The sequence below is a fragment of the Dermacentor variabilis genome, chromosome 5, assembly GCF_050947875.1.
Source record: "Dermacentor variabilis isolate Ectoservices chromosome 5, ASM5094787v1, whole genome shotgun sequence".
Classification (NCBI taxonomy): Eukaryota; Metazoa; Arthropoda; class Arachnida; order Ixodida; family Ixodidae; genus Dermacentor; species Dermacentor variabilis.
The window spans coordinates 68,391,344-68,416,067 of NC_134572.1; the positions used below are offsets into that span (position 1 = coordinate 68,391,344).

The 24,724-nt window shown below is 42.2% G+C and overlaps 1 protein-coding gene across 4 annotated transcripts in view; it reads right to left on the reverse strand.

Annotated features, from left to right (window-relative positions):
- Positions 1 to 2,284: 2,284 nt before the first annotated feature.
- The window catches only part of Atpalpha (sodium/potassium-transporting ATPase subunit alpha), a 158,842-nt gene continuing 136,402 nt past the window's right edge, over positions 2,285 to 24,724 (reverse strand). For all 4 annotated transcript variants that reach the window (XM_075692763.1, XM_075692766.1, XM_075692765.1 and 1 more), the window contains exons 11-19: positions 22,088 to 22,263; positions 20,728 to 21,082; positions 19,655 to 19,756; positions 16,549 to 16,703; positions 10,852 to 10,946; positions 9,723 to 9,897; positions 8,158 to 8,288; positions 7,262 to 7,363; positions 2,285 to 5,846 (exon numbers count right to left, since the gene is read on the reverse strand). In XM_075692763.1, coding sequence (XP_075548878.1) covers positions 5,726 to 5,846; positions 7,262 to 7,363; positions 8,158 to 8,288; positions 9,723 to 9,897; positions 10,852 to 10,946; positions 16,549 to 16,703; positions 19,655 to 19,756; positions 20,728 to 21,082; positions 22,088 to 22,263 — 1,412 coding nt within the window. In that variant the 3' untranslated portion in view covers positions 2,285 to 5,725. The remainder of the gene's footprint in view (positions 5,847 to 7,261; positions 7,364 to 8,157; positions 8,289 to 9,722; positions 9,898 to 10,851; positions 10,947 to 16,548; positions 16,704 to 19,654; positions 19,757 to 20,727; positions 21,083 to 22,087; positions 22,264 to 24,724) is intronic.

The window sequence follows — 24,724 nt, forward strand, 5'->3', positions numbered from 1 at the left end:
TGCATGTTCAAATTAGCGCTCATGACATCGCAAGCACTGCCCAGGAACTGCCCTCAGAAATAGCGGCCTGCTCAGCCACAAACAGTGGCAGTTTCACTACCGGTGTCTCAGCTGGTTCCCAAAATCTATTTTTTTTTTCTGAACTCGTTACCTTCGTGTTCAGAAAAAGCTTCGCGATAGTGTACACGTTTTTTCTTTTCTTCAGACGAAAGGGAAGCCGTGAGCGCGGGGCAAATCACCTGTCACGTTGCGCGGAAAGTTGTAGAAGGGTACCGTTCTTAATGTGCTCGCACCCTCGTCACAAGAGTGGTTTATCTCGCAATTATTTTTTTTTGTGTGTGGAACACCCACGAATAAGAACGGTTTCGTTCGAATTTGAGATGGACGTACAAGACTTGACACCGGAGTTCACTTCGAGTACCGGTAGCATATGATCGGCGCCCTGTCAGACTTTTCTGTTATCGACTCACGAGAAGCATCAACTGTATCAACGCACAAGGCAGGACACAAGCAGGGGGTGTAGTCGGAAGGAACGGCACCACTCTTCTTTTGACCTCGCATGCCACCGCGAGGAGCACGGTCGACGAGGTTATCTCGTGCGCTCGCGTGTTCCCAGTAAGGAAGATGACGATAGTACCCGATAAGAACAACAAAGAACCACTGTAATAGTATCGCGCTTTGTCTTTTCAAAGGTTTCCTTTCTCGTCATCGCTTTTATATCGCTTTTGTGCTCACCCAAATGTACAGCGCCTTTGAAAGAGACAAACTAAAAAGCCGATGGTCTTAGCGTTTTTTTTTTGTCAAGGGCTTTTTATTAAACATATCTGTAAACATAACTATGAACACATTCTTTCCATTAAACAAAAATGTTTTATTGTAGCTATAGTGCAACAGTAAACAGCCTCGTTCACCTGAATAGCCTTTTTTTTTATTGTCCTATGGTTGCAAAGTTTCAGAAACACTTGCGCACGTAAACAGTATTCTTCCACAAGCACATCCAGAATTAAGCCAAGGACTCGCTTTGAGTTGTGAGCGTAAATCATTCCTTCAGTCGACAGCATATAACGTATTGCCCTCTCCACCCCCCACCCCCCCCACACCATGCCCAATCAGTCGTGCTGCCTTAAAACCAACATATTTTTTCCCCTTTCTTAACTGTGTGGCATGGTAAAACACATTGTGGCACTCCAATGTACTTTGGTGCCACGAGAAGGGAGGGATGCGATACGGAGTGCCACCTCAAGGCTGCACAGAGAACCAGGACGAGCAGACTCGTTACGAGCCAACATTGAGCCTAACAGCGGAAACATGCCGTCGGACATAGGATAGCCTAGCACTTGGCATTCACTGCCCCAGCGCTACGACAGAGTTAAACAGGCACATGCCCGTTTTCAAAATGAACAGGGGGTCCCTTAAGGATTGCTCTTGATGGCTTGCATTTTTGTATACAAACTGGCTTGATACAATTAACACATTCGCAGCCATCAACCTCTAAACACAGACTGTCACTTGGAACGTCTTGAATGATGCCTATTTCTATGCAGTCTTCGCACTGTTCCAAGTGACTCCATTAACAGGAATGATGTGGCCTCTTCAAAGCTAGCACAAGTGTTCTTTGCCATTGTGCCAACAAACAATATCCATCAATCAACCAAGTGTTCCTTGCCATAATGAGCCGGGATGTTCTCGGTGCCCCCAAATGGCGTACGCTGTGCTATATTGACGGTGGTCCAGCAAGTCAGCACGAGCAAATGGAGACAAAGAGGCAAGCAGCACCACAAAGAGCAACCTTTAAGGGCCAAGGAAAATATTGCTTGAAAGATCCAATTTCAGTGCAAAATTATAGGAGAAAAAACAAAAGAAAGGTCAAGCAGCAGCAGCAGCTAGCTGCCTTGTTGAGGCATCTGTTTCGGTTCCCTCCCATGAACGGCAGTACTCTAGAGGCTAAGCACCGTAACTAAGACATCGACAATGCTTTTGGGGATGACTTTAGCTCATACAGTGCTCGAGCGCAAAATTTTCACACATTCCTGTTCTTGCGCTCTTTTAAGGAACAACGAGCTGTTTTTATTTTCCCTCTCCCGCAAGTGTCGTCGTCCTGCTGTTTTCTTCAAGTAGTTGTAGCACCGCATGTAGATAGGACTCCCAAATGCGTTGCAAACACACACAGCAGCCGATAAGTTTGTGTGCCAGTTATGTTTCTCCATTATGTATATGATACATGTTTTCCCCCTTTCCCCCACGCACTGACAAAGAGGGGTGAACAGAAAAAAAATGAACAAAAAACATTTCATTTCGTTTTATTCCTCGAACCAGCTACTCCACTTCTCCATACAATAAAAATGCGTGCTAGATATAAGTGTCCGTAAAAATATTCCGTCCTCGCACAATTTTTTTTCTTTGTACCATCATCATTTCATTGCACACGCAGAGCCAAGAAAGGAAGTTTCCTTATCTGCACCTGCTGTTTTCCTTCGCCCCATCAAATGCAAAAACGAGAACGCAAGAAGGAAAAAAAAAAAGGAAGAAAAGGCTTTCATGTGGCAAGTTATATGACAGTCAAAAAAAAAAAAATGCAATTGGTACGTATTTATATGTTATGTATAATATATAGCATGTGTTTCTTTACAGCTTTCTATAGAGCAACATTTCTGAATTCTATACAACTTCATTGTGAAATGGTGGTACTCGCGGCACAGGAAAAGAAAACTCCCACTAAAAGAAATGCCTCGTGCAAAGACAATGGGGCAACAGAAACAAATGCGTAAGTGATACCAAACCAACAAAGAACTGAATGCACAGCCGACGCTGCATATCAATTCGCCACACAACACATGCAAGTTGGACTACACTGGACTAATTGAAACGGAAGTCTGTCTTGTAAACTGCATCCTTGATACTCGTTTTGATTTTCAAGACACCTCAGTTGTTTTCTTGCTGTTTACATGCGAGGCCGAACAAGCACAGTGCTTGCTTTGGACTAAACAAAACTACATTTAAAAAAAATTTTACAAGGACGTGATGCACCTAAGATGTAGCACAACACTAAAAGGGAGCCAAAAATAATGTTGTGGCAAAGCATATAAAGATGCTCGGCATAATGAAGAAAAAGGAAGCACTACATGCAAATTGCAGTGACCTAGGCTCCTTCCCACATACGGAGGCCACTCCTGGACATTTCACCCCTTCTCCATTTCCTTTATTTTTTTTTTATTTTTTTTTTTCATTTCAATCAAATTTCAGCGCCAAGCCAGTTTCCGCGTGAAACAAACATTAAGACTTACGAAGGAAACCGGGCTTCCGGGCCAATCGCCTCAATAGAGCAGCAGAACAGTCCACAGTGCCATGCACAAACTGGCCGAGAAAAGTAATCCCTGAAGCCTCAACACACGTGGCTCACCAATTCTGCCCTTGCTTCAGAGTGTGCAAGAAACAATGTATTTTCTTTTTTTTGCCATTTAAATGGAAACCATGACAAAGCACAAGCAGAAAAAAATAAGCGTTACACTAGCGAAATGCAATAGTACATGTACGTAACGAGAAACCAACAAGGGACCAGGCGTGGCCATCATAGACAATCTTTCCCAGACAAAAAACTCTGCTCAGAATGGTACAATCTACCTGTTACACAACCTGCCGCATCAGACAGAGCCAACATAAACAAGCAGCAAAGAGAAAAGGGGAAAGGTGTAACGGTTAGCAATAGCAACAATAACCTCGACGGTGGCATGTGTTTCTATGTCTCTCACCATTTATACCTAGAGTTGTATGAATTCTCTACAATACACGCTACCAAAATGTCGAAGGATATTTTTTTTCTTTACCTAGCTGCACCGGGTACCGGTCATGAACAACATCATTGTTGTCTCTGATCTGGTGTGACTCTCTCCTACGACACAGGAGGAGAAATTAGCCTTCTCCTATCTCTTCCTTAGGCCAAAAGCTACTTCACCTTGTGAACAAAATTTCAAGAAACATTCTCACAACTCTAAGAAAATAGAGATAAAATGCTGTAATGCAAAAAAAAAAAAAATGACTGCATGTTTCAAGTAGCAGCAAAAGAAAAAATAAGAGCACGTTAGAGAACTAACACACATTGGTTGGTTGCGTGTATATACCTGTGTGTGGAGGTTCTCTTTTGCAAGCATCTCAAGGTGATGAGAGTGGTGACAAGGGACCAAAGAATGGCAGTGGGAAAGGAGGAAAGAGGTGTGATGGCAAAGGGAAAGTGGCTCGGGGAGTGGCAGCAAAACAGTGAACAACAAAAAACAAACTGGGAGAGGCAAATGTGGAATGTTCACTCCGACTTGCACGTGAACTCACTCGCTAGTGTTTACGTTCAGGGTTCCTGCTGCGGTAATTGCTGATGCAACTTTGCAACTAAGAACACCACGCTCAAAAGCTCTCTAAAACGAAACAATACACCCAAACCCTCTCCCCCATTCTTCCTCCAACATAGCTTGCCTCAAGTGAATGCAAAGCTATTTTTTCTTCCCTTAGTCGTCCATTTTATCTTGCCTTTATGCAACTTATTTTCTCTTGTACCGACCACTTCATGCAAATACCCCACAAGAAAAGAAACAACAAACAATGTGAGGGCAGGGTAAAATTTGTATGGTACACGACACACAAAGAGGAAAAGGAAGAAAAAAAAAAAAAACCTGATAATGGGATGATGCAGTAGTAGTAGTAGCAGTATAAGAGCACTGGTACGTTACACACCCGTCAGCAAAGAAAAAAAAAAAAAAGGCAAGAGAAAACGATTGAAATAATTATAGTAGTGATATCATGAGGAAAAAACAGTATCTACACCAAAAAATAAAAAAGAAAGAAAAGCACTCTCCGTTGTGAGACACTAGTTTCAGACAGAGATGAGACACCAAAGAAAGAAAGAAAAGGCTGGTGGGAACAGCTGTGGTGAAGTAAGGGACTGGCAGCGGTTAAAAGGGAGGAAAAAGGAAGAATGGAAAAGGTTGGACGCGCTCGGTGCAGTGTTCTCTCCCCTACACCTCTCCCCCAACCTTCTCTTCTGGTGATCGTTGAACAGGGCGCGGCGGCAGTTGGTTGGGAGGTGGCAGTTACTGCAGCAAGTGGTGGCGGTCTCGACGAGACGACCGAAAAGGGGCACTTCCTTGTGCGCCGATCTTTGAAGCGCGGCCGAGGATGGCCATGGCATGTGGCCGGTTTCTACGCCTCCCATCTTCCCTTCCTCCATGTGCAGTGGTGTGGAGACGGCTGCAGCTTCGGTCCTCCCCGCACTTCGTCTGCAGCTACCGCACACAGCACTTGTGCCTCGGCGCAGTTCCTTTTCCTTTTTCCTTCCCTCCCTTTCTCATTCAGTTCCTTCTATCTCTCTCTATCCCTCCTTCCCGCAGCAGCTTCCCCCAAGCGTCTCAAACTACGAAGGTGCAGCAAATACTTCCCTCCTCCCCTCTCTCTCTCCTTCTCGCCTTCTAGCAACAACAACACTAAGGCTACTAACGCGAAAAGTGTGCCGCGCTTGTGCCAGCTTTTGTTGGTTGGCTTGGTACAGAGTTTTTTTTTTTCCCGTCCATACCAGGAAGGGAGGGGGCAGGGCAGCCCCCCACCCCACTTTCGTTTGTTTTTCTCAAAAGAAAAAATGCGATGGTAAAACGAAGGTTCGTTGAAAAAAAAATATATAAAGTGTGAAACGAAGAAGGTCTGTTGAAGAGAGAGAGATAAGAAGACTATGCGTGGGCAATGTTCAGTAGTAGGTCTCCATCTCGATCCATCCTCCTGGGTTGCGGCGCAGAATGTAGCGACGAATCTCATCGTACACGAAGATCAGGAGGGAAAATGGCAGTGCAGGTAACCACCAGTTGATTCTGGTGAAAGGAACAAAAGCAAAAAAAGGGGAATGAAACCACATTAGGGATTGCCGAAGCACCAATACAATAAGCTACGACAAATTGCCAAATAAATGCAAAAGGAGCAGGTACAGCTACAACTGTTTGTTACTAACAGGTAGCAAGTGTCCAATCAAGATGATCGCAAATACATCATAACTGCATAGTCATATGATGACATGACCATACAATGGAGAGGTAGTTTTTCAGCCTGCCATTTGTTGCTTCTTAGCAACAGCCATGTTACACAAAGCAGCGAACCCCAATTCAGTGCACCTGGCATAACACTTGGATTCTGGAAGTACCATCTTCACATTGCTTACAACATACTCAAAGCAGGCATGAGAGATCGCCCTGTATGATTCAGTAAACCATGCAGGTTAAGATGCACCTTAGCAAAATATGTCAGTGTTAGTGGACCCTTTGATGGCTCTGGAGACATTTGCTTTTGGAGGCCGTGTGGCGGCTTTAGAGCATTTGCCTTGCAGCCTACTACAGTATTACCAGTCCAATCTCAAAGAAAGGGGTACCCGTCAAGATTTAATATAAGATTCTGTACAAGTTTTCGAGCTCCTTGGCCCCAACTTGTCAGGCTTATCTTCCCAGAATGTATTTTAAGCTGACCACATGGCATTATGTATACTAGTGGCATTGATAAACAAAGACTTACTTGGTGAATGTTCCCATTTAATTAATGACCACAGAATTAAACTGCCATGTTAAGAGGTATCATGTGGCGCAATAGGCAAAGTAATGCCACACCACATAAATAGTAAGAAAAGCCAGCAGTCACTCAAGAAACCAAGCAAACTACTGCAAGGTTTTGCTTTAATTAAGTGAAGTAGAAAATTGTGCACACTGCTTTACAGGTTGCAGGTAAATTTAACAAAGAGAAAAAAAAGAAGAGGGAGAACAAAGAAGGCCACTATGTGATGCCCATGACTTATGCACACTGCACGCAGTGTTCAACCAAGTAAGCCACAGCACTGGTTGTCGTTGTTAATAAATGCTACAGAAAAGAAGTTTCCATCGGTACCTGTACACTGCAATTATGCTATGTCTGCCTAGGTTTTAAGTTATGCTACACTGTATAAAATCTATCTGTGCTGAGGCTATTTGGGCTGGAGAAAAAAATAAAAGAAAAGAAAGAAAGAGAAAGAAAAGGAAGTCTGGAAAAGTGAGACACAGGTACAACGCAAAATCTGTGATTTATAAGTTGCAGAGAGCACAGTAAAGATTTATAGGCAGTTGAACAATGTTGCACGTCACAGAGAACTTAGAGCAAGACATATTTGGAATTAGGTCGGTGGTAATAATTGAACGCAGTGAGTTATTAACAATCAACATCAGTGGTATATAGGTGGTCACAGTTTTTAAAATACAAAATTGCTTACTTCAGCGGGTACATCCTGAGACCTTTGTCCATGCCTGGGCAGTATGAGAGGAATGCAGCTAAGGCAGTCTCAAAAACTAATCCAAAGTTCAAGACATGGTTTCTGAAAGAAAGATCGCATCATTTTAACAGCAGCAACAGTCCACATCTAACAAAAATACCAGTATAACTTTCAATTGGTCCAACGAATTTGGCTAAAGCCTCGAGAGTTGCTCGTATATGTCTTGACATGCTAATTTCAAAAGTAAATTGTGTGTGTGTTTGCGAGTACACAGCTTGCACCTGTATACGAAGACACATACGTATAAAGTATTTTGCGATTTTGCATGGCCTTTTGTGAGCTTAAACGCAGCCATCTAGGATTCTTGGCATGGGTTCCTCAAATTACATCACATATCGCTGTAGTGTTATTACTGGACTGAAGTACAGCCACAAAATATACACCGATGTTACCAAGATACTGAACCAACACAATGCATCGTTCTTCCAACTGTAACTGAGAACACTTCATACAAGTCATATTGTGGTAACTGAGCATGAAATGGTAGCAAGCATGGACCAATTTGATTGAATTTTCTTCTATGTTGTTCTTGCTGACTGGATGACTATAAACTATCTCACAGTGAACAACAATCCAAGGCACAGGCAAACAGAGAGGTAAAACTAGCACTGTTCCTGCTTTTTTGTCAATCTGGTTTTGTGCATGGGATATTTCGGAATACTCTTTAATACACAATTCAAAGTGCACCTCCAGACCTGTCTTATATGCTAGGTATCTCTGCCAATTCTAGGGTCAATGAAACAGCATGTGAAGAAGCCTCTTTTTATCTCCCTAATTAGCAAACAATGCTAAAATAAATGCACATGCGAATTAATGCAAGCAGAAAGAAAGCTTACTTCATTCCTTGGTGGACAATAGAGTTCCTCCTTGTCTTACAGATGATCAAGTCAGCCCATTGCACAATAACGATAGACACAAAGAATGCTGTGTGGCAGGTATATTCCAGGGTCTTGCGGTTCTTGTATGTCTGCATTTTGAGGAAGAGCATGCAAGAAAAGAAAGCCATAAATGACATAGTTAACGAGGCAGCTGTAAGTATTGATGAAACCATCCTACATCCTACTACAATATGCCCATTGACTCTTAATCCTTTCCGTACTATGCCCATTGGGCATTGGTTTGAAATGCCGCTTTTGAGACCTTCTGCACTGTTCACGGACACGCTGCACTAGTGGACATAAAGGAGGAGAACTATATCTGTTTTCTAAGCAGTTCACTTTCTTCCCACCAGGCGGTGATTTTTGAACGAGCTCCGAAATTTCGCGATTGTCAAAGTTGAAAGCAAAAATGGTAGCCTCCGGTGGCGGTGCACCCGCTTCGAAGGATCGCAGGCCTTGAGACTCCACTGTGTGTGCGGCAGATTTTATCGATAAATCAAGCAGCAGCGAATATGAGGATGTTGCCTTTTCGTTGGACGTTGACTCTGATAGCGAGGACGGAAATCAGCCCAGAACTTCGACGGCTGCAGCCCGACATGCCCAACTGTAATGCTTGCAGTTAAATTTTTGTAGTGGAATACCTATTCAATTAAAAATTTTGATCTTTTCGGAGATGGTGCCTATTAGAGAGCAATACATTTTGTAAACCTCATAATTTTTGTTGCATATTTTTCTTAGTAGGTACAAGCGTGTCTGTACGAACCTCATTCAATTTTATCCCACATTCTTGATCCTCGAAATTTATATCTTTTTTATGATATATGTCTCGTTAATAAAACTACTGTGCATGAAACATGCATTCATTATACTTTTTGTTTACGTATTACATAAAATATTGAGTGCAACAGTTTATTCCGAAAAAAAAACAAACATTTGGCATAACCTACAAAAAACACCTATTTTACCCATGGTAGGGGAAGAATTCAATTGACATTCCTTGTGCGACCCCTTGTAGATTAATAATGCACACCCACTTCGACCATTTTCAAAACTGATTCTGAAGTGACAATGTAAAATATTCACTTCTGACAAAGTCTGCTATGTTTTCCAATATTAAATTCTGGGTTGTTACGTGCCAAACTGTGATATGATGATGAGGCACGCTGTATTGAGGGACTCGGAATTATACTTTGACCACGCAGGCTTCTTTAACATGGACCTAAATCTAAGTACCACGAGTGTTTGTGTGTTTAACCCCCACTGAAGTACAGCCACCAGGGCCAGGATTGAACCCATGTCCTTGAGCTCACCAGCACAACGCAACAGCCAGTAAGCTGACATGGTTTGCATTTTTTATAAAAAAGAACAGCCTTTTGCTATAAAGTAATAGTACATAATGTATTCAGGTTATTCCTTATTAGGTACTGCTATCGCATCTCCAGATATAACAACTACAGACCCGAAGCTCTAAGCCTTGCGGATTTGAAGAATAGTATAATTCTACATGAGCAGCAGTTACTGACCCATTCTTGGCCGTATGAGTCCATGAGGTCGTTGACTGCTTTGGAATCCCAGTGCTTGCGTATACCAAGCAGTTTGCTTGGCCAGAAGCCATTTTCGCCCATGATCACGAAGTAAACGAAAAATCCAGCTGCGGCTTGCATCATTCCGATCTGACCGTACGAGATAGAGATCAGCCTGACATAAAAAAAGAAAAAAGATGTTCAGTGGTCAGCTGGATCAACCTACCATGACTGAAAAGGAAACAAGACATCTGAACTGTTATATCTAGACCAAATCTCTTGCCAGCTTGTTGGATGACAATTATGTGTTTACTGATATAGTCCCATGATAACCACGTACTTGAATAGCAGAGAGAGTTTTAATCACTGGGAAACTGACAGGTCAAAAACATTAACAAACGCTATCCTCACAAAGCATAATGCAACTTGCAAGTCATTAGTTTACAATGATTAGCACTTCTCAGCATATGCACAGTAGGAGTAAACACATAAAATATATATGATAGTTATGTTTCTTCAGATGCCAAGGACAGCAATTAAGAAGAATGCAATTAATAATAATAAATTGTAAAACAAGCTAGCCACTGCAGGATCTGAACACTTAGGTAATCATATGACATATTTTTAACTGAATTAAAATGTCAAACAATAATTAAGGGCCATGGACATTAATTTTTAACTAACGATATGTTCTATGCATACAACTTTGTAGTCTCATATGCTAATGATTAATAACAAACATCAATGCCTCTTTGACGTCGCAGATGAATTCATTTTTTGGCTTCCCAGCATTATGCTCCCATGTGAAATATTAGTGGAGCAAGAAAAGCAGGCAGTCTCTGGATCAATTGCATGTGATTTTAACGTTATGCCATCCATACTTTCATTGTGAAATTTCTTTCAGAAAGGACCACAGAAGCACTGTTCTCTAATGCGAAAGATTTTTACCAATGCTACAACAGCAACAATCCATGCATAATAAATGAAAGGCTTTAGTACTCACTTGGCTCCTTGCAAGCGCACATCTTTGTGCAAGATTTCGTTTTTAACAAAAATAACAGGCAGGTTTTGACAAAGCCAAGAGAAATGAGGAATACACAGAGGTGATCAATGATTAGAAAACCCCCACCTTTCGTTCACAAGTTTGTCCTTGGCCGGGTCACGGGGCTGACGCTTCATAATGTCACTCTCTGCCATCTCATATGCAAGGGAAATGGCAGGCACCTAAAAAAATGTGTTGGGGAGAATGCAAAAGAAAATAAAAGGAATGGTAGGGGGGCAATATTGCATGATGGGTCATACAGTGAATTACATGTTCAGGCCAACAGCATTATACTTTTGTGTCTACAGGTTGCCTGTTGTAATCTCATAAGGCGAGTGTTCTGCCTAGTAATGCATTCATTATCTGCTTTGTGTTTCTAAAGCTGCTGTTATCTGAATATGGCTGTTAGAAGAGCAAGATCAGAAAGATGAGATAAGTGGTGTTGCTATAGCTAGCAGAATTGCCTAGTTATTCCACCTTGTGGAATGCCAGTCTGCTATGCTGGCTGAACTTGGCTTTTTCGAGGGCAAGATTTACAGACAACAGTTCAAATGGCCCACCGTTTGCACTGAAAGAACCAGACATGATGCACCAGGTGCATTGCTATACAAAGAAAGACTGGAATGCATAAATTAGATGTGCGAGATGTCAGTGCAAATAGCACGAAGGAATTTTTCAGAAGTTGTTGGTCCAAACATGAAAGACACTGTACCACAGTGCATGGAAAGAAAGAACGTAAAATGGGAATAACCAAATGAAAGAAAGAAAAGTGTGCGGCTGAAACAATATGGCACCAGCTGCTGTGCAGTCGTTAAATGCAAAGCTGTGCAATAACAACGAAAAGAGACCATTGGTGCAAACACACACAAGGCCACAAACAAACAAACTTAAAAGAGCAACAGGCTATCAGGCATGAGAAATGACAAAACATGCAGGGGTGCCACCAGCTCAAGACATTCTTGTCTTGCAGAAGCACTCTGCTTGAAACATTTTGCTTGTACAGCAACTTACAAATGCTGCTCAGTGTGCCCGAGTACTGTCAGTAAGCACAAAGTGCATGCGCGTATGAACACCTCGAGTGACCACACTACATAATTTGACAAATTGGGCTCTGCACTAGAGAAGCAAGATTACAGCTGGTCTACGTCAACATAATGGCTTTTTTCTAAGCCAAGAGAGGGAGACCTCAAAACATTCCATCAGGCCATTGGCAAGATTTGCACGTTGGCACAAAGCAAAATTTTCCAAGCAAGTCACTAGTAAAGTACTTACCTTTGGCAGCATTAAAGTAATGTCATTGCAAAAGCAAAATGTCACGTTTCCTGATGATTGGTTTTAGTTCTATTAAGTTGAAGTAACTAAATGATCAAATCTATGTTCCATCACAGAAGCTCAGCACATCTGTGTTGTGTTAACAGCACCTTACGTAGAGAAGTATGTGCTGCATTCTGTGCACTCAAATACTTTGTTCTTCAATCAAAGTGAACCGAGATGCTGAATCCAGCAGGGATGTCACAAAATTTAAAGCCAGTTTGAGCCCACCATCACAGGAAATGGTGGCTACAGGAGATATTTGGAAGAGGCGTTTGCCCTGCAGTGGGGTTCATTAGGGCTGATGATGATGACAATGGGTAGGACAAAGACAGGTGGAACTGAACAATATGACCACTGGCAAAAAAACAAAAAAAAAAAGAACAATGTCAGAACAAAAATTAAGCCCCACAAAGAACAAAGGATCATGGGAAGACTGAATAAACACTGGTTAAACAAAGGACGACGCTGAAGCCAACGGCATAAACAAAGTTGTGCCCGTTAGCCGAGAGGCCAAAACCAAGGATAAGGAAACAAAAAGTGAAAGAATATGGTGTAACAGAAGGTGCAACCTGATGGCTAACGGCATAAGCAAATTTATGCCCATCAGCTGAGAGGCCAACACCAAAGATAAGGAAACAAGGAAACAAAAAGTGAAAGAATATTGTATAACAGAAGGTCCAACCTGATGGCTGATCTGCCTGACACTGTGTAAAGCAAGAGAATGAAGATGGCTGAGAACAAAGCCAAACTTTGCTATAAGGAAAGAGGGATGAGTCCGTGATGTGAAGAGTGACAAATAAAACTGAGCATGACACTGCGTAGAATAGCAGGCAAGGGGTAACAAGGATAACCAAAAATTTCAGTGCAAGTAGCAGAAAAAGACCTCAAGACCACAGTTGTCGAGCTTTACCTTCTGGTACACGTCTTCATTTGCTGTTCCAACAGAAGTGGACACCTTGTGGAGTGACTTGACCGAAATATCAAAGCGATTAGGGAGAGAACCAGGGCAAAGAAAGGAAACAAGTACAGCTGCTTTTGTGGATGATGCAATAAGATGCATAAAAGGACGTTGACCTGTCGTCGTGCAACTTCCACTTGATTTTACACTACTGCAATATAGCACAGTGTTAAAATTCAACATAAACCACAGCCTCAATGCAGCATCAAGCTCTCAATGTCTAAATTGCGGATACTACGAGCATATGAATTTAGTCAGTACTGCTCACTTTTCATTGCTGAAAGATAGCTCAGTCTGGTTTTAGAAAACAAGCTGGGGACTTTAGCAGGATCATCTGCCTACTGTGAGAGAAGAGCTTTGCCCATGGTTCTCCCCGAAAAATCAAGGATGGTAACTGCACGAAAATTGGGACTCAATCGCATCAGAGACCGAGTACGAGAAAGAAACGAAAAAAAGAGAGAAGATTTGGGAACCAATGATAGTGCAGGAGAAGAACACAATGTTCAAAAGTGCTTAACAGGACTTCCGTGCTGGCTGTAGAATTGTTACCTCTCATTCACTAGCTTATCGTGGGCAGGATCACGCGGTCTTCGTTTCATAATGTCAGATTCGGATTTTTCATAAGCCAGCGAAATGGCAGGAACCTGGGACAGGAACAGAAAGGCCATACACACGCTCTAAATCTTTTCCCCCGAAACTCATGAACCAAGCAGCAGCAGATGGCATAGAAGCACACAAAAGTTGCATAAGACATGACAGAGATGAATAGGAACAATGGCTCTAATAAAAAGCTGTGGATAAATTTTGACAGCCTCAAATCTTTTAACTCACATTTAGCCAAGTACGAGTGTGGCAGGCTTCTGTTTTTGTTACTAGCACAAGTGCACAGAGCCTGAAGCCTAGGAACCGCTGAAATCTATGATAATTGCCTATTGTGTACAAGTCAGTAATTATTGTACTGATTTATTGACAGAGTTAAAACACGCACACAATAACAGATGTCATGGGATTCACTTGTATTTCAAAAGGTTTCTTTAATGCACATGTAAAGCTAAATGCACAAAGGTTTTTCAGATTCTGCAGCAGTGGTGTCTAGGAGCTGAACCTAGAACCTCATGCATATTCTACTGTATTGTGTCCATAAATGGCACATTTCTTTATTGCAGAGTCCTTAATTAAAAAAAATACAATGCAGGCAGTATTTTAGGTGTCTATAATACAAATTCCACATGGTTGTTGCACAAGTCAAGCTTAGCAGCACTATACAATAAAATAAAATAATATGGTGCTTTAGTAAGCAACAGGTAGCGTCCCATGAAATTAGAGTAAAAACTCGTTAATAGACAGTCGGTGGGGTACATGGATCAGGTACGCACCAAGTGATGTACTAATTAACCAACAATGGAAGATGAACAACTATAGACCTGTCGGCCAAAGAAGAAAGTTTTAATTCTCACTCAAACACATATGCAGACAAGCTTTATGTGCGAGCAGACAACAATAAATCTGATTTTCACTTGCTGCTGCAGCGACTTTGCAGTGATGATGGTATCCTCAATCTCAAGGCTGCAAGCCAACTTCTCCATCAGGCTCTACTTCTCTCTGAGTGCCCTCACGACAATCAACGAACTAGCTGCTTCAAATATAGAAGGGCCATCATCCACGTAGTTATCCATGAAGACAGCATGGAGGCGCTAGAAGCTATGGCAGTAGGAAACATGTAACGGCTACCACGTTTTCACATCACTATCCATGGCAACCTCAATGTGGGAAAGGTCTGGGCACTGCAATTTCGCCTATCTATGGTCTGCGTGCACATTTCTCGATTTGACGCTTGTACGCACAAAAAAAAAAAAAAAAGAAGCAAATACTACTCACTAACTGCTTGGCATGCATTAAACAACTGCGGCTTAAGCAATGTGCTACATTAAGTTCAATGGCGACAGGGCAGGAGATTCCTCGCGGCTATATTAAACCAGAATTACTTATGAGCAAGGTATGTACATATCAACGAGGTTGTACCGTATACTGTTGCCTTATAATACCCCTAAAAAGTATTGCTGTCTCCATAAATTTGCACAGGTGTAAGTGCCAATAGCCTTATGATTTGGTTGATGTATGATAGAAGATACATCATCCAGGCACTGTTTCAGTAGACAGAAACAACATCTTAGATAGACACCCAAATGATAAAACACAAAAGAATGAGCAATTGTATTTAAGTGATCTTTGAATGGTAGCTCAGCTGTCATGTGCAACATTATAGATTCTTAAACTGAACGTTTTAGATTTAAACTGAACTACACCACAAATGAGCAAGGCAACAGTTGCCAAGTATGGCCATGAATGCAAAATATACGCAGTGAGCATGCAAGCTCTAAAGTTAATTATATAAGCTAATAAAAAGATAAACAATAATTTCACTTAGGCTACGAGATTTATTTAACAGAACCTGCCAGCACACTTTTTGCACATGCTTGCTAGAGACACACACACACACACACAAACACATACACACCAGGACAAACACCTGCAAAATGACACTGATGACATCAAGAACACTCAGCAGAAATAGCCCTGCAGCTGCACAAACGTACGACAACAACAGCTGTGCTCCAAGAAATGCAGGTGGCACCAGAAGCAAGTTAACTCGCACCTAGGGTCGGCACTGAATGAGACACTTGCAAACAGCTATGCTTCTTGCTTCAAACATGACAGAGTCATAATGAGAAAAAAAAAAATTCAAATCAAGCACTTAAACCTATCCTAACCAAGTTAACCTAGCCTAGTTAACCAATTTAATCAAGTAAATGTATACCTAGAGTTGACACACAATCATACAGGGCCTTTACAAAAGGCTATATACTTCTTTCTTCAAACATTTTGTTATAGTAACAGGAAATAACAACTTTAATTTACTCAAGTTAATGCACATCTGGAGTTGGGACTGAATGTAATACCACACCTATGCAAGGCTATGTATTTCTCACCGACTTTAAAGATGCTAGTACTATAAAGAAGAAGTTTAGATCATGGGCATCAAACTACGTTTAGGGCATGGGAATGACAACATGCATTGGATGCTATAGAAATTATGGTGCTGATACCATGTGTCAAAATTTTAATTCACAAACATTTACATCCCCACGCTGTGCCATGGGCTATGAGGAAAGCTTCGATAAATGACTCGAGTAATTTTCGCTGCCCAAGCTACACAGAACTAAATGCATTCCAACCCTACCGGAATGCAACCACAAATGCGGGATATTGAACTTGTTACCTCGCACTGATCAAAGCTTTAGTAAATGAAAAAATCCCGCAGCCAGAATAGATGCGACAATCTATACAGGGTGTGCCCGAAGTATAAACTGCAAAAACGATTAATTAAGCAACAAGTCTATGCTAAATTTATAACGGCTTCTTTGTTTACATCAAAAGGGTCTCTGAAAAAAATTGACAGCAAAGGTTTTGCTTTCTCTGCGTGAGACAATGACACTGGCATGCTGGCTCACCATGTCTGTTCCCAAGTCAATGCAGAGGATGGTCACTGTTCCCAAAGGCAAGGGCACATCAGCCAAGATGAACAACAGGAAAGGACTGATTTCAGGAATATTACTGGTAAGAGTGTATGCAATGGACTTCTTCAGGTTGTCAAAGATCAGGCGACCTGCAGGCAAGAGAAATAGAAATGGAGAGAAAAAGGTGAGACACTGGTCCCAAAATTGGAAGTTTGTGAATATGAAAAAAAAAAAGAAAGAAAGAAAGAAAAACCCCATGCCACACAAAAGATAGCGAGTCGCAAACAAATGAAACTTCTATTTTCATATGTGTTCAAAAACATAGTACTGATATACTTGCAGGAAATGCATGAATGAGAAGGTTATTTGACTATTCCAAGTAAATTAAGGAGAACACCGAAATATACCAAAGGCTTCTTCAGGTTGATCTTAACAATGTACAGTCTGTTTGCTTCATACGAAATGTTTTGTCTTAAAGAAAGAAACTCGGTGTATGATGGCTGGGACAACCTACAGTATATGCTTCAGCGTCACAAACACAAAGGGTGTACAGCAAGATGGCAACAGCTCTGCTATCAAAGGCTGCATATTCTTGTACTATGGCTATCAGATGTGGCTTACAAGTACAGTTAAACTTTGATATAAAGAACTTCAATGTAATGAAACTCTTGATTTAATGAAGTATTGAACTTTTCATAACCTCTTGCCCATAGAACACCATGTATTTAGAACTTCAATATAACAAAGTGCGTTTGTATGCCATATCAATATAACGAAATTTCACCGCCACTGCAAAGGAATGCCGAGACAATAAATGGAAACTTCTGATGATGCAGATGGTCGAATGATTGAATTACAAGCAGCTGTTTGCAAACGAACCTCCCAAATCGCGAACCGCGTGACAAGAGCGACAGCTGAAGGGGAGCCACATAAGGTTCTGTAAAAGTCCAAGTGCGACAAGAATCTATCATGCCCCGCACACTCTGTGCTTTAGGTGCGAGCAAAGGGAAAGAGGGGGAGGGGAGTGAGGTGGCGGTAACGCGATCAAACCCGCGTGAAGGAACGGGGGAGTGGATATAGAGTGGGAGGCAAGTTGGCGCGCATCTCGGCCATGTCTGCGCATGGCTGTAAGCATGACAGTGTGCATACGCAGCCGTGAACCTTGCTTTAGAGGCAATCTGCCACATATGCAAAGGGGTGGGCGTGCCGAGACGGTGTGGCACCATGCAAGCTGTCTTACCACGCGTTTATTATTAGAGGTTGCGTAATCTCAAGTTTCAGTGACCCGTTGGAGCGAGAGGCAGATGAAGCATTCACTCTCTGCTGCCGGCACTTTTTTTGATAGCGTCGTCCCAGTGTGGGCCATGCTATCGGCCACGGGGACACAGTGCATGTGAAGGCGTGGCTGGCTTTGCTTAATTCGTACTGCCGAGAAGATATCAGAAGAAGTTCAGTTTGGCCTAGTTGGTGTTTACTGCACACCATATTGACTCCAAGTAAAGACGGGGACAGCAGGAGAGAACACAAGAACGATACAAGTGACACGGGCGGTACTGCCTGTGTCACTTTTGTGTTCTCTTCTGCTGTCCCAGTCTTTATTTGTGGTCAGTATGATATACGAGAAGATATCGTCAACGTATGTGGCACAAAACCGCATCAATCGTCACTGATTGCCAAATTTATCAAAACGAATTGTTTTTCCATTCAAATTTGCTTTTTTGCGATTGCCCGATAATTCGGGAAATTATGCGGCATCTTTCCATGTAAAAAAAAAAAAATCGATTGGTGACTGTACTTATCTGTATAAAAGGTGGAATATCAATGGAACGAAAGTTCGATATAACAAAGCAAATTGCCACTTTTACCAACTACGTTATATCGAGGTTTAGCTGTACCATTGTCAAAATCATTTGATAAAATCCAAAAAAACAGCTGTTGGTAAAAAAAATGACTAGTCGAATTTTCCTGAAAAAATCAGAATTGTAGGCTCTTCTGTTATGACCACGTGACTGTGCCCCGACTGCATTCACAAAGGAAATTTAAGAGAAGCTGAAGGCGTTCGTTGCAACAACAAGCTCTTCACACAATGTACTCTTCATGCTGAGGTTCCTCGAGAAATATTAAAACAAACTGCTCTCAATAATTAGGGAGCCAAGTACACTGCCTTATAGGATGTGTATATGTTTCCTTGCCAAGCGCCAGCAGGTGCGGCCAAGTCAATGGGACGATGCACTTGTGACAACCTTTGTGCAGACCCAGAATGCCATGCTGCTGTTGCAGAAATGTGGAGCTGTGCTGTACAGCGAAACATTTCTCCCGACTTGCACCATAGCACCGAAATATTCTGGCACTGTGCTCACATTGTGAACCGAAACATGAAGGCGGAACTGCCAGCAGCGTTCGACACTTATGAGCAGTTTCTGCCATTTTACCATTAGGACCCGACAGTATACCTAGGTGGCAAGAAGGTTCTCTGAATATCAGGTGCATACTGCTGCACAGATCGTTAAATTCCCTAGTTTCTTGGAGGATTCATGTCCAGAAATGGCCCGTCCTTTCATATACTTGTGCTAGACCTACTGGATTTTCCTGTATCCAAAGCAAACTTTTAAAGGGCGCTCTCAATGCTTTGTTCCGTAGATTGGAATGAGCACACTTCAGTTACACATACCAACGTGGGTAAATATGCCAGTGTATATTACTGTAAATTGTAATAACAATAAAACCTTCTGTTATTGTAAATGTTGACTAAACCATCCCTGCAGTTACAATGCTTCTGTTTTTTTTCCTGTCAAGGCTGTTTTGTTTTTGGGGCATGGGCAAAAAGAAAAGATACATAACACTAAAACGAAAAAAAAAAAAATAAGGCCTGAATTTCATAGCATCCCAAAAGAAAACCCTGATAAACTCAGATTCTTATGGAAAGAAGATAAATTCTGCAGAACACCCTCCCACATATAAAAAAACACTCCTAAACAAATTAAGAAAGCAAAGAACCCTAAATGCAAGTAAGTAAGCGAGAGAACACAAAAGCTACGCAACTTCAGACAGCCGCTCAAAGAGAACATAGCTTCTCATTGAAGTGGCACGAGCTACCAACCTTCTTCAACACCGGTGACAATGGAGGCAAAGTTGTCGTCCAAAAGGATCATGTCTGCTGCCTGCTTACTCACGTCACTCCCAGAAATACCCATGGCGACACCTGAAAAAGTAAAAAACAAAAACAAATTTAATGTGCTGCCTTGCATTACACAGAATTTTTGTAAGGGGGCAGTGGGAGGGAAGGGACCAGCAATGATGTTCAAACATATAAAAAGGCTACAAAACAAAAATTAAGAAAGTGGAACTGCAAGAACATAAGCTCTGATCAAATGTTTTAACATAAATATGGCATATGATCTATAAAAGTGGACTTAATTTAACGTCCCTTAGCTTGTACGCACAATATTTTACTTAAAGTAAGATATTGCAAAAATGTGAAGAAATAATAGAATTTTCCAACTTTTATACCCCTACGAACTTGATACCTTGTAAACACTAGGATATGCAATGTTACATGGCTATAGTAAGTACAGATGAATGAGAAACTTAAAAGCAAGGAGGTTAATAATGTTGGTTCTTACTTCAAGATCTACCAATCTTTCCTAATATATACCCTACTATATTGCACAAGCAATATGATGTTTATGCACACTGATATGGCAGCATTGCACGTGCACTTGGTGTTGACAACCCAAAATAATAGGGAAGTTTAGTATAATTAGTCTTGGTTGATAACACAGCTCTGACCTACACCAGTTCCTCTAACACACATTTTTATTTCTCATCACTTAATACCATCATTGATGTTATCAGCATCCATTAATAGTTACTCTGGCGTTGAAGTACTAGAGCGCTGCTGAGTGCTTCAGTACTAAGGTTAATGAAATCTAACCCATTTAGTTACACTATCACATCAGATAACCTGTTATCAGATTTATTGATACCATATGTCCTTGTAAACCCACTTCCACTCAATTTTGTCCAGAGTGCCAAGTAGCACTTGTTCTCCAAATCCATACTGCTCTCAGCTGTCTCGCAATGCTATGCCTTACACTGTCCTTTCATTTACAATACTGCATTCTGCACAGTGAATTGCACATTGTCACACGTAATGGCAACACAATGACTTGCCAATGTCGGCCTTCTTGAGGGCAGGCGAGTCGTTAACGCCATCCCCAGTCACGGCCACAATGGCTCCCAGGCGTTGGCAGCCCTCCACAATGATGAGCTTCTGCTGGGGCGAGGTTCGGGCGAAGACGATTTCGGTGTGGTGGCGCAGAATGTCGTCCAACTGTTCAGGGCTGATGTCTCTCAGTTCCGAGCCGTGGATTACAGCCGCCTTGGCGTCCCGCGGGTTTACTTCCTCAACGGGCACATTCAGTCGCTGTGCAATATCCTCCACGGTTTCATTACCCTCGGAAATGATTCCAACAGCCTTGGCGATGGCTTTGGCAGTGATCGGGTGGTCACCAGTCACCATGATAACCTGTTTTGTAGATGCAGAGAAGGGGTGAGGGGATCAGTTAAGTAATGAAAAGTTGATCCTGTGGCACATTTAACTGGTTGTTTAGCAAAACTCCTGCAAAGCTTGAAAGGTTGTCCAACAGCGATGGCTCTCTCATTTCAGCTCCCTAATCTCATAGCAGTACAATTAACCTGACAATAAGAACGCTCCTATAGCTTTAACAAAGCCAGAATAATGCTCCTAAGTTCTTAGTGTAATACAGCTTCATAGTCATTTTACATGACCATTAGAGTGCTCTGACAGCCCACTCGGAACGACCATTCAAATGTGCTATTAGGATACAGTAAAACACTGATACTGCCACTAGCAAGGTGAAGCAAAATCAGTTGAATAACCATAGATGTTAAATGTACCAAATGGACTGCCAAGCACTACATAGACAGGTCAGTTCACACTGAAGATAAAATTTATGTGACAATTGTAATCGAAAAGGGACCACTAAACTAAATCTGAGCTAAATGCAATGGAATGTTTAATAGTATGATCTGAACAAGTTAAAAGAAACAGTCATCTGCATGGCTGCACACAGCACAAGGCAGTTGTAACAAGTGTTTTGTGCTCTATGTTACTCATGGGCTGCATGAAGGGTACTAATTTGATTAATTTTGCTTCAATACAGTTACATTACACTTCATCCTTGCCCTCAGTAACAAAAAAAAGTAAGCTAGTCAAAAATTTGCAGTCACACTGGAAAAGAGGTAAGAAGTAATCACTATTTGCTTCTTAATGTTTATTGTCATACAGAACCTGATAATCTTATATTTTAAAGAGCATTTCTTTTGTTCGACGCTGAACAGAGAAGACAATGTTTACCATGCCAATTTGCTCTACCACTGTCAAGCAATGCCTGCAGTCATAAGAGCTCTTCATTTATTCAAATAAACTATATTGTGCAACTGCTTGCAATGAACTACTTATCTGACTGAAATATACTTTTCTAAAGTGAGCAGGCATGTTTGGACATGCCTTGATGCCGGCACTCCGGCATTTGGCAACAGCATCAGGCACAGCAGCACGTGGCGGGTCAATCATGGAGATGAGACCAAGAAAACGAAGTCCAGTGAGTGGGAAGTTCTGTTCATCGGCATCAAATGGATATCCTGGCGGGTACTTGTCTGTCGGCAGCTTGTAGTCGCAGAAGCCTGGTTGAAGAGAACACAAAACGCAAAAGTTGTAGTCTTGAGTGGGTGCTAGCATTCAAGTAAATTCTTCGCAAGTTCTCTAGGAAAACCCACACATTACTCGTATAAATGAATACAACTACGCTCTCTAAAATTGCAAGCCTTCTTTTTAGAATGTACCTGCAGTGTAAAGATGGTCACACTTTTATTGCAATAGTAATTATATGAACACTCTAGGTGCTTTTCTGATGTCGTTGCCTTGGTGGTGCCATATAATTCCAAAAGTGATAACACTGTCACTGCGTGCCACATGCAGTATTTGCGAGAGAAAGCGTGCAAAGGTGAGCCGATGATAGTGGCTCAATCTCACAGGCACAAGGGAAGGAAAGTGGGGAGGAAGCACACCATCTTCCATTGTGTGCAAGGCACCAGTGGGAGAAGAGAGTGCGGGGGTTCTAAGCCGCCGGCTGCTGCATATGGCGCGGCCACGTGGGCGCTATCTTGAAGATGACTGCAATGGGGACAGAGTGCATGCAGACTGCCAATAGCTTTGTGTGCGCTGTGTTTTCACCGCTTAGTTCGCAATGTAAGCGAGAGGCAGCACGAAGGTCAATTCATTCGCAGCTGCTGCCGCACTTCCCTCCAGTGTTTTGACAGAGCTTCCGCGGTCATCGAGTGAGATGTGTTCGTGTTTGCTTGTGCTTGCATGAGACCATGCTTGTTAATTTAGTTGGCAGACGAATGTTTACAAGCTAACATGGTCAATAAAACTACTATCCTTACTTCATATAGCTGTCTACTAATTTGCTATCGCAATCGATGCTTCGCCTTTCAAGCAAAATTGCGACTTTTTTGTGTGTGTCATCGAATTAGAAGGCACATTTAGAAACTGGCTTTCTTTTGAAGGAGAAGAGAAAAGGAATGTTGCAAACTGTGTCACATGTGCTTAAACACTACAGCAACAATACGAGTCCCAGTCTCGCACAGAATGCTTACTACTGGTAAAATTTTAAATAAACCTCTTCAAACTCGCCCAAGAGGGAGAACTTTTGGTTAAGTTTACCGGTAATGTAAGTATAGTTTCACACATTTTTCTTGAGCAAAGAGCTCGCTGTTTTAATATGATGCAAGAGATAGAAATTATGGATTATCATATGTAATCCTTTCAGCCTAATACAGTAGAACCCCGCTGTTACGTTCCTCACTGCTGCGTTTTCCCGGCTGCTACGTCGTTTTCACCCGGTCCCGGCCTAGCTTTCATAGGATCCAATGTATAAGGAACCTCGCTGTTACGTAGTAGCTGTGAAAACGTTCCCGCATGATGCGTCGCAACCCGAACCCGCCTGTGCTAAATTAGGCAACGCGCTCCAACCGCCATTTTGGCTTTTGACGAGTTTTGACAGGGCTTGGCCGAGCTTGGCTATGGAACTGGCTGCAAGAAGCCGCACGCCAGTTCGAGAGGCCGCCACTAGGTGGCCATTCGTAAAAAATGCTCTCACTATCATCACTGTGATTACGGTCACCGCATGGCATAGAGTTTCTCACTGTAAAAAAAATCTGGCGCCACCGTCTATGGGAGTTTCTTAAAGGGGGCACCGTGCCATCATGGCAATGACGGTATATGTGTCTGCGAGGCTCGTGTTGGCTGGTGTTGTAAGAGGCTTCGTCTAAAACGTGGATATGGCTACACAAATAACGCGTTCTCAAAGTAAAATCTTCATAAAATGTTTCCATTCATGCATATTACATCTTTACTCACCTACAATGCATGACCAAGCGAAGAAAAGCAAGAACAGACGACTAACTGTTTCAAAGCGAGCGCGAACCTTGTCGTCTGTCCTCCAACTTTAGCGTCCCGCTGATACTTTTTACGTAACATATAGTCGTACACGCAATAACAAGTTCTCATAGTTAAACAAAACATGTTTTCGCGTAATAATAAACCTAAAATAGCTTTTCACGTGCTGTTTTAGTAGAAAATGAATCATTGTGACAGACGGAATGGTACTTGCCAAGCGCGTCTTCAACGTTTGCTGTCTCTCCGAGAACGATGCCAATCCGAAGTCACAATATACCGGCATTCCCATGCATACGACAGCACAAAAGCACCAGTTTTCCCTCTTGGTAATGTAGTGAGAAACTCTATGCCGCATAGTTTGTTGGACGCATAGAGTTAGTATACAATTTGGACGGGTCGACTCACAAAGGAAGGAAACTCAGGAGAGGCCCTGACGTCACTCTTTGTGAAGCTATAGCTAAAGGGAAGCCGGAAGTTGGCGTTGCTCATGGCGTTGCTCCACCTAGCGGGCCAGCTCTCCTCTCTTGTTTAAATTTCTTGCGAAACCACGCTGCGCGCAACCGGGCTGCTCGGACACGCGTGCTCTACAGCAATACTAAACAATCGTTTGCACATTAGCATGATTATGCCAAAGAGGGCAAAATTTCCCGCGGATGTTCCTTTGTCCGTTGCCATTGTCGTGGC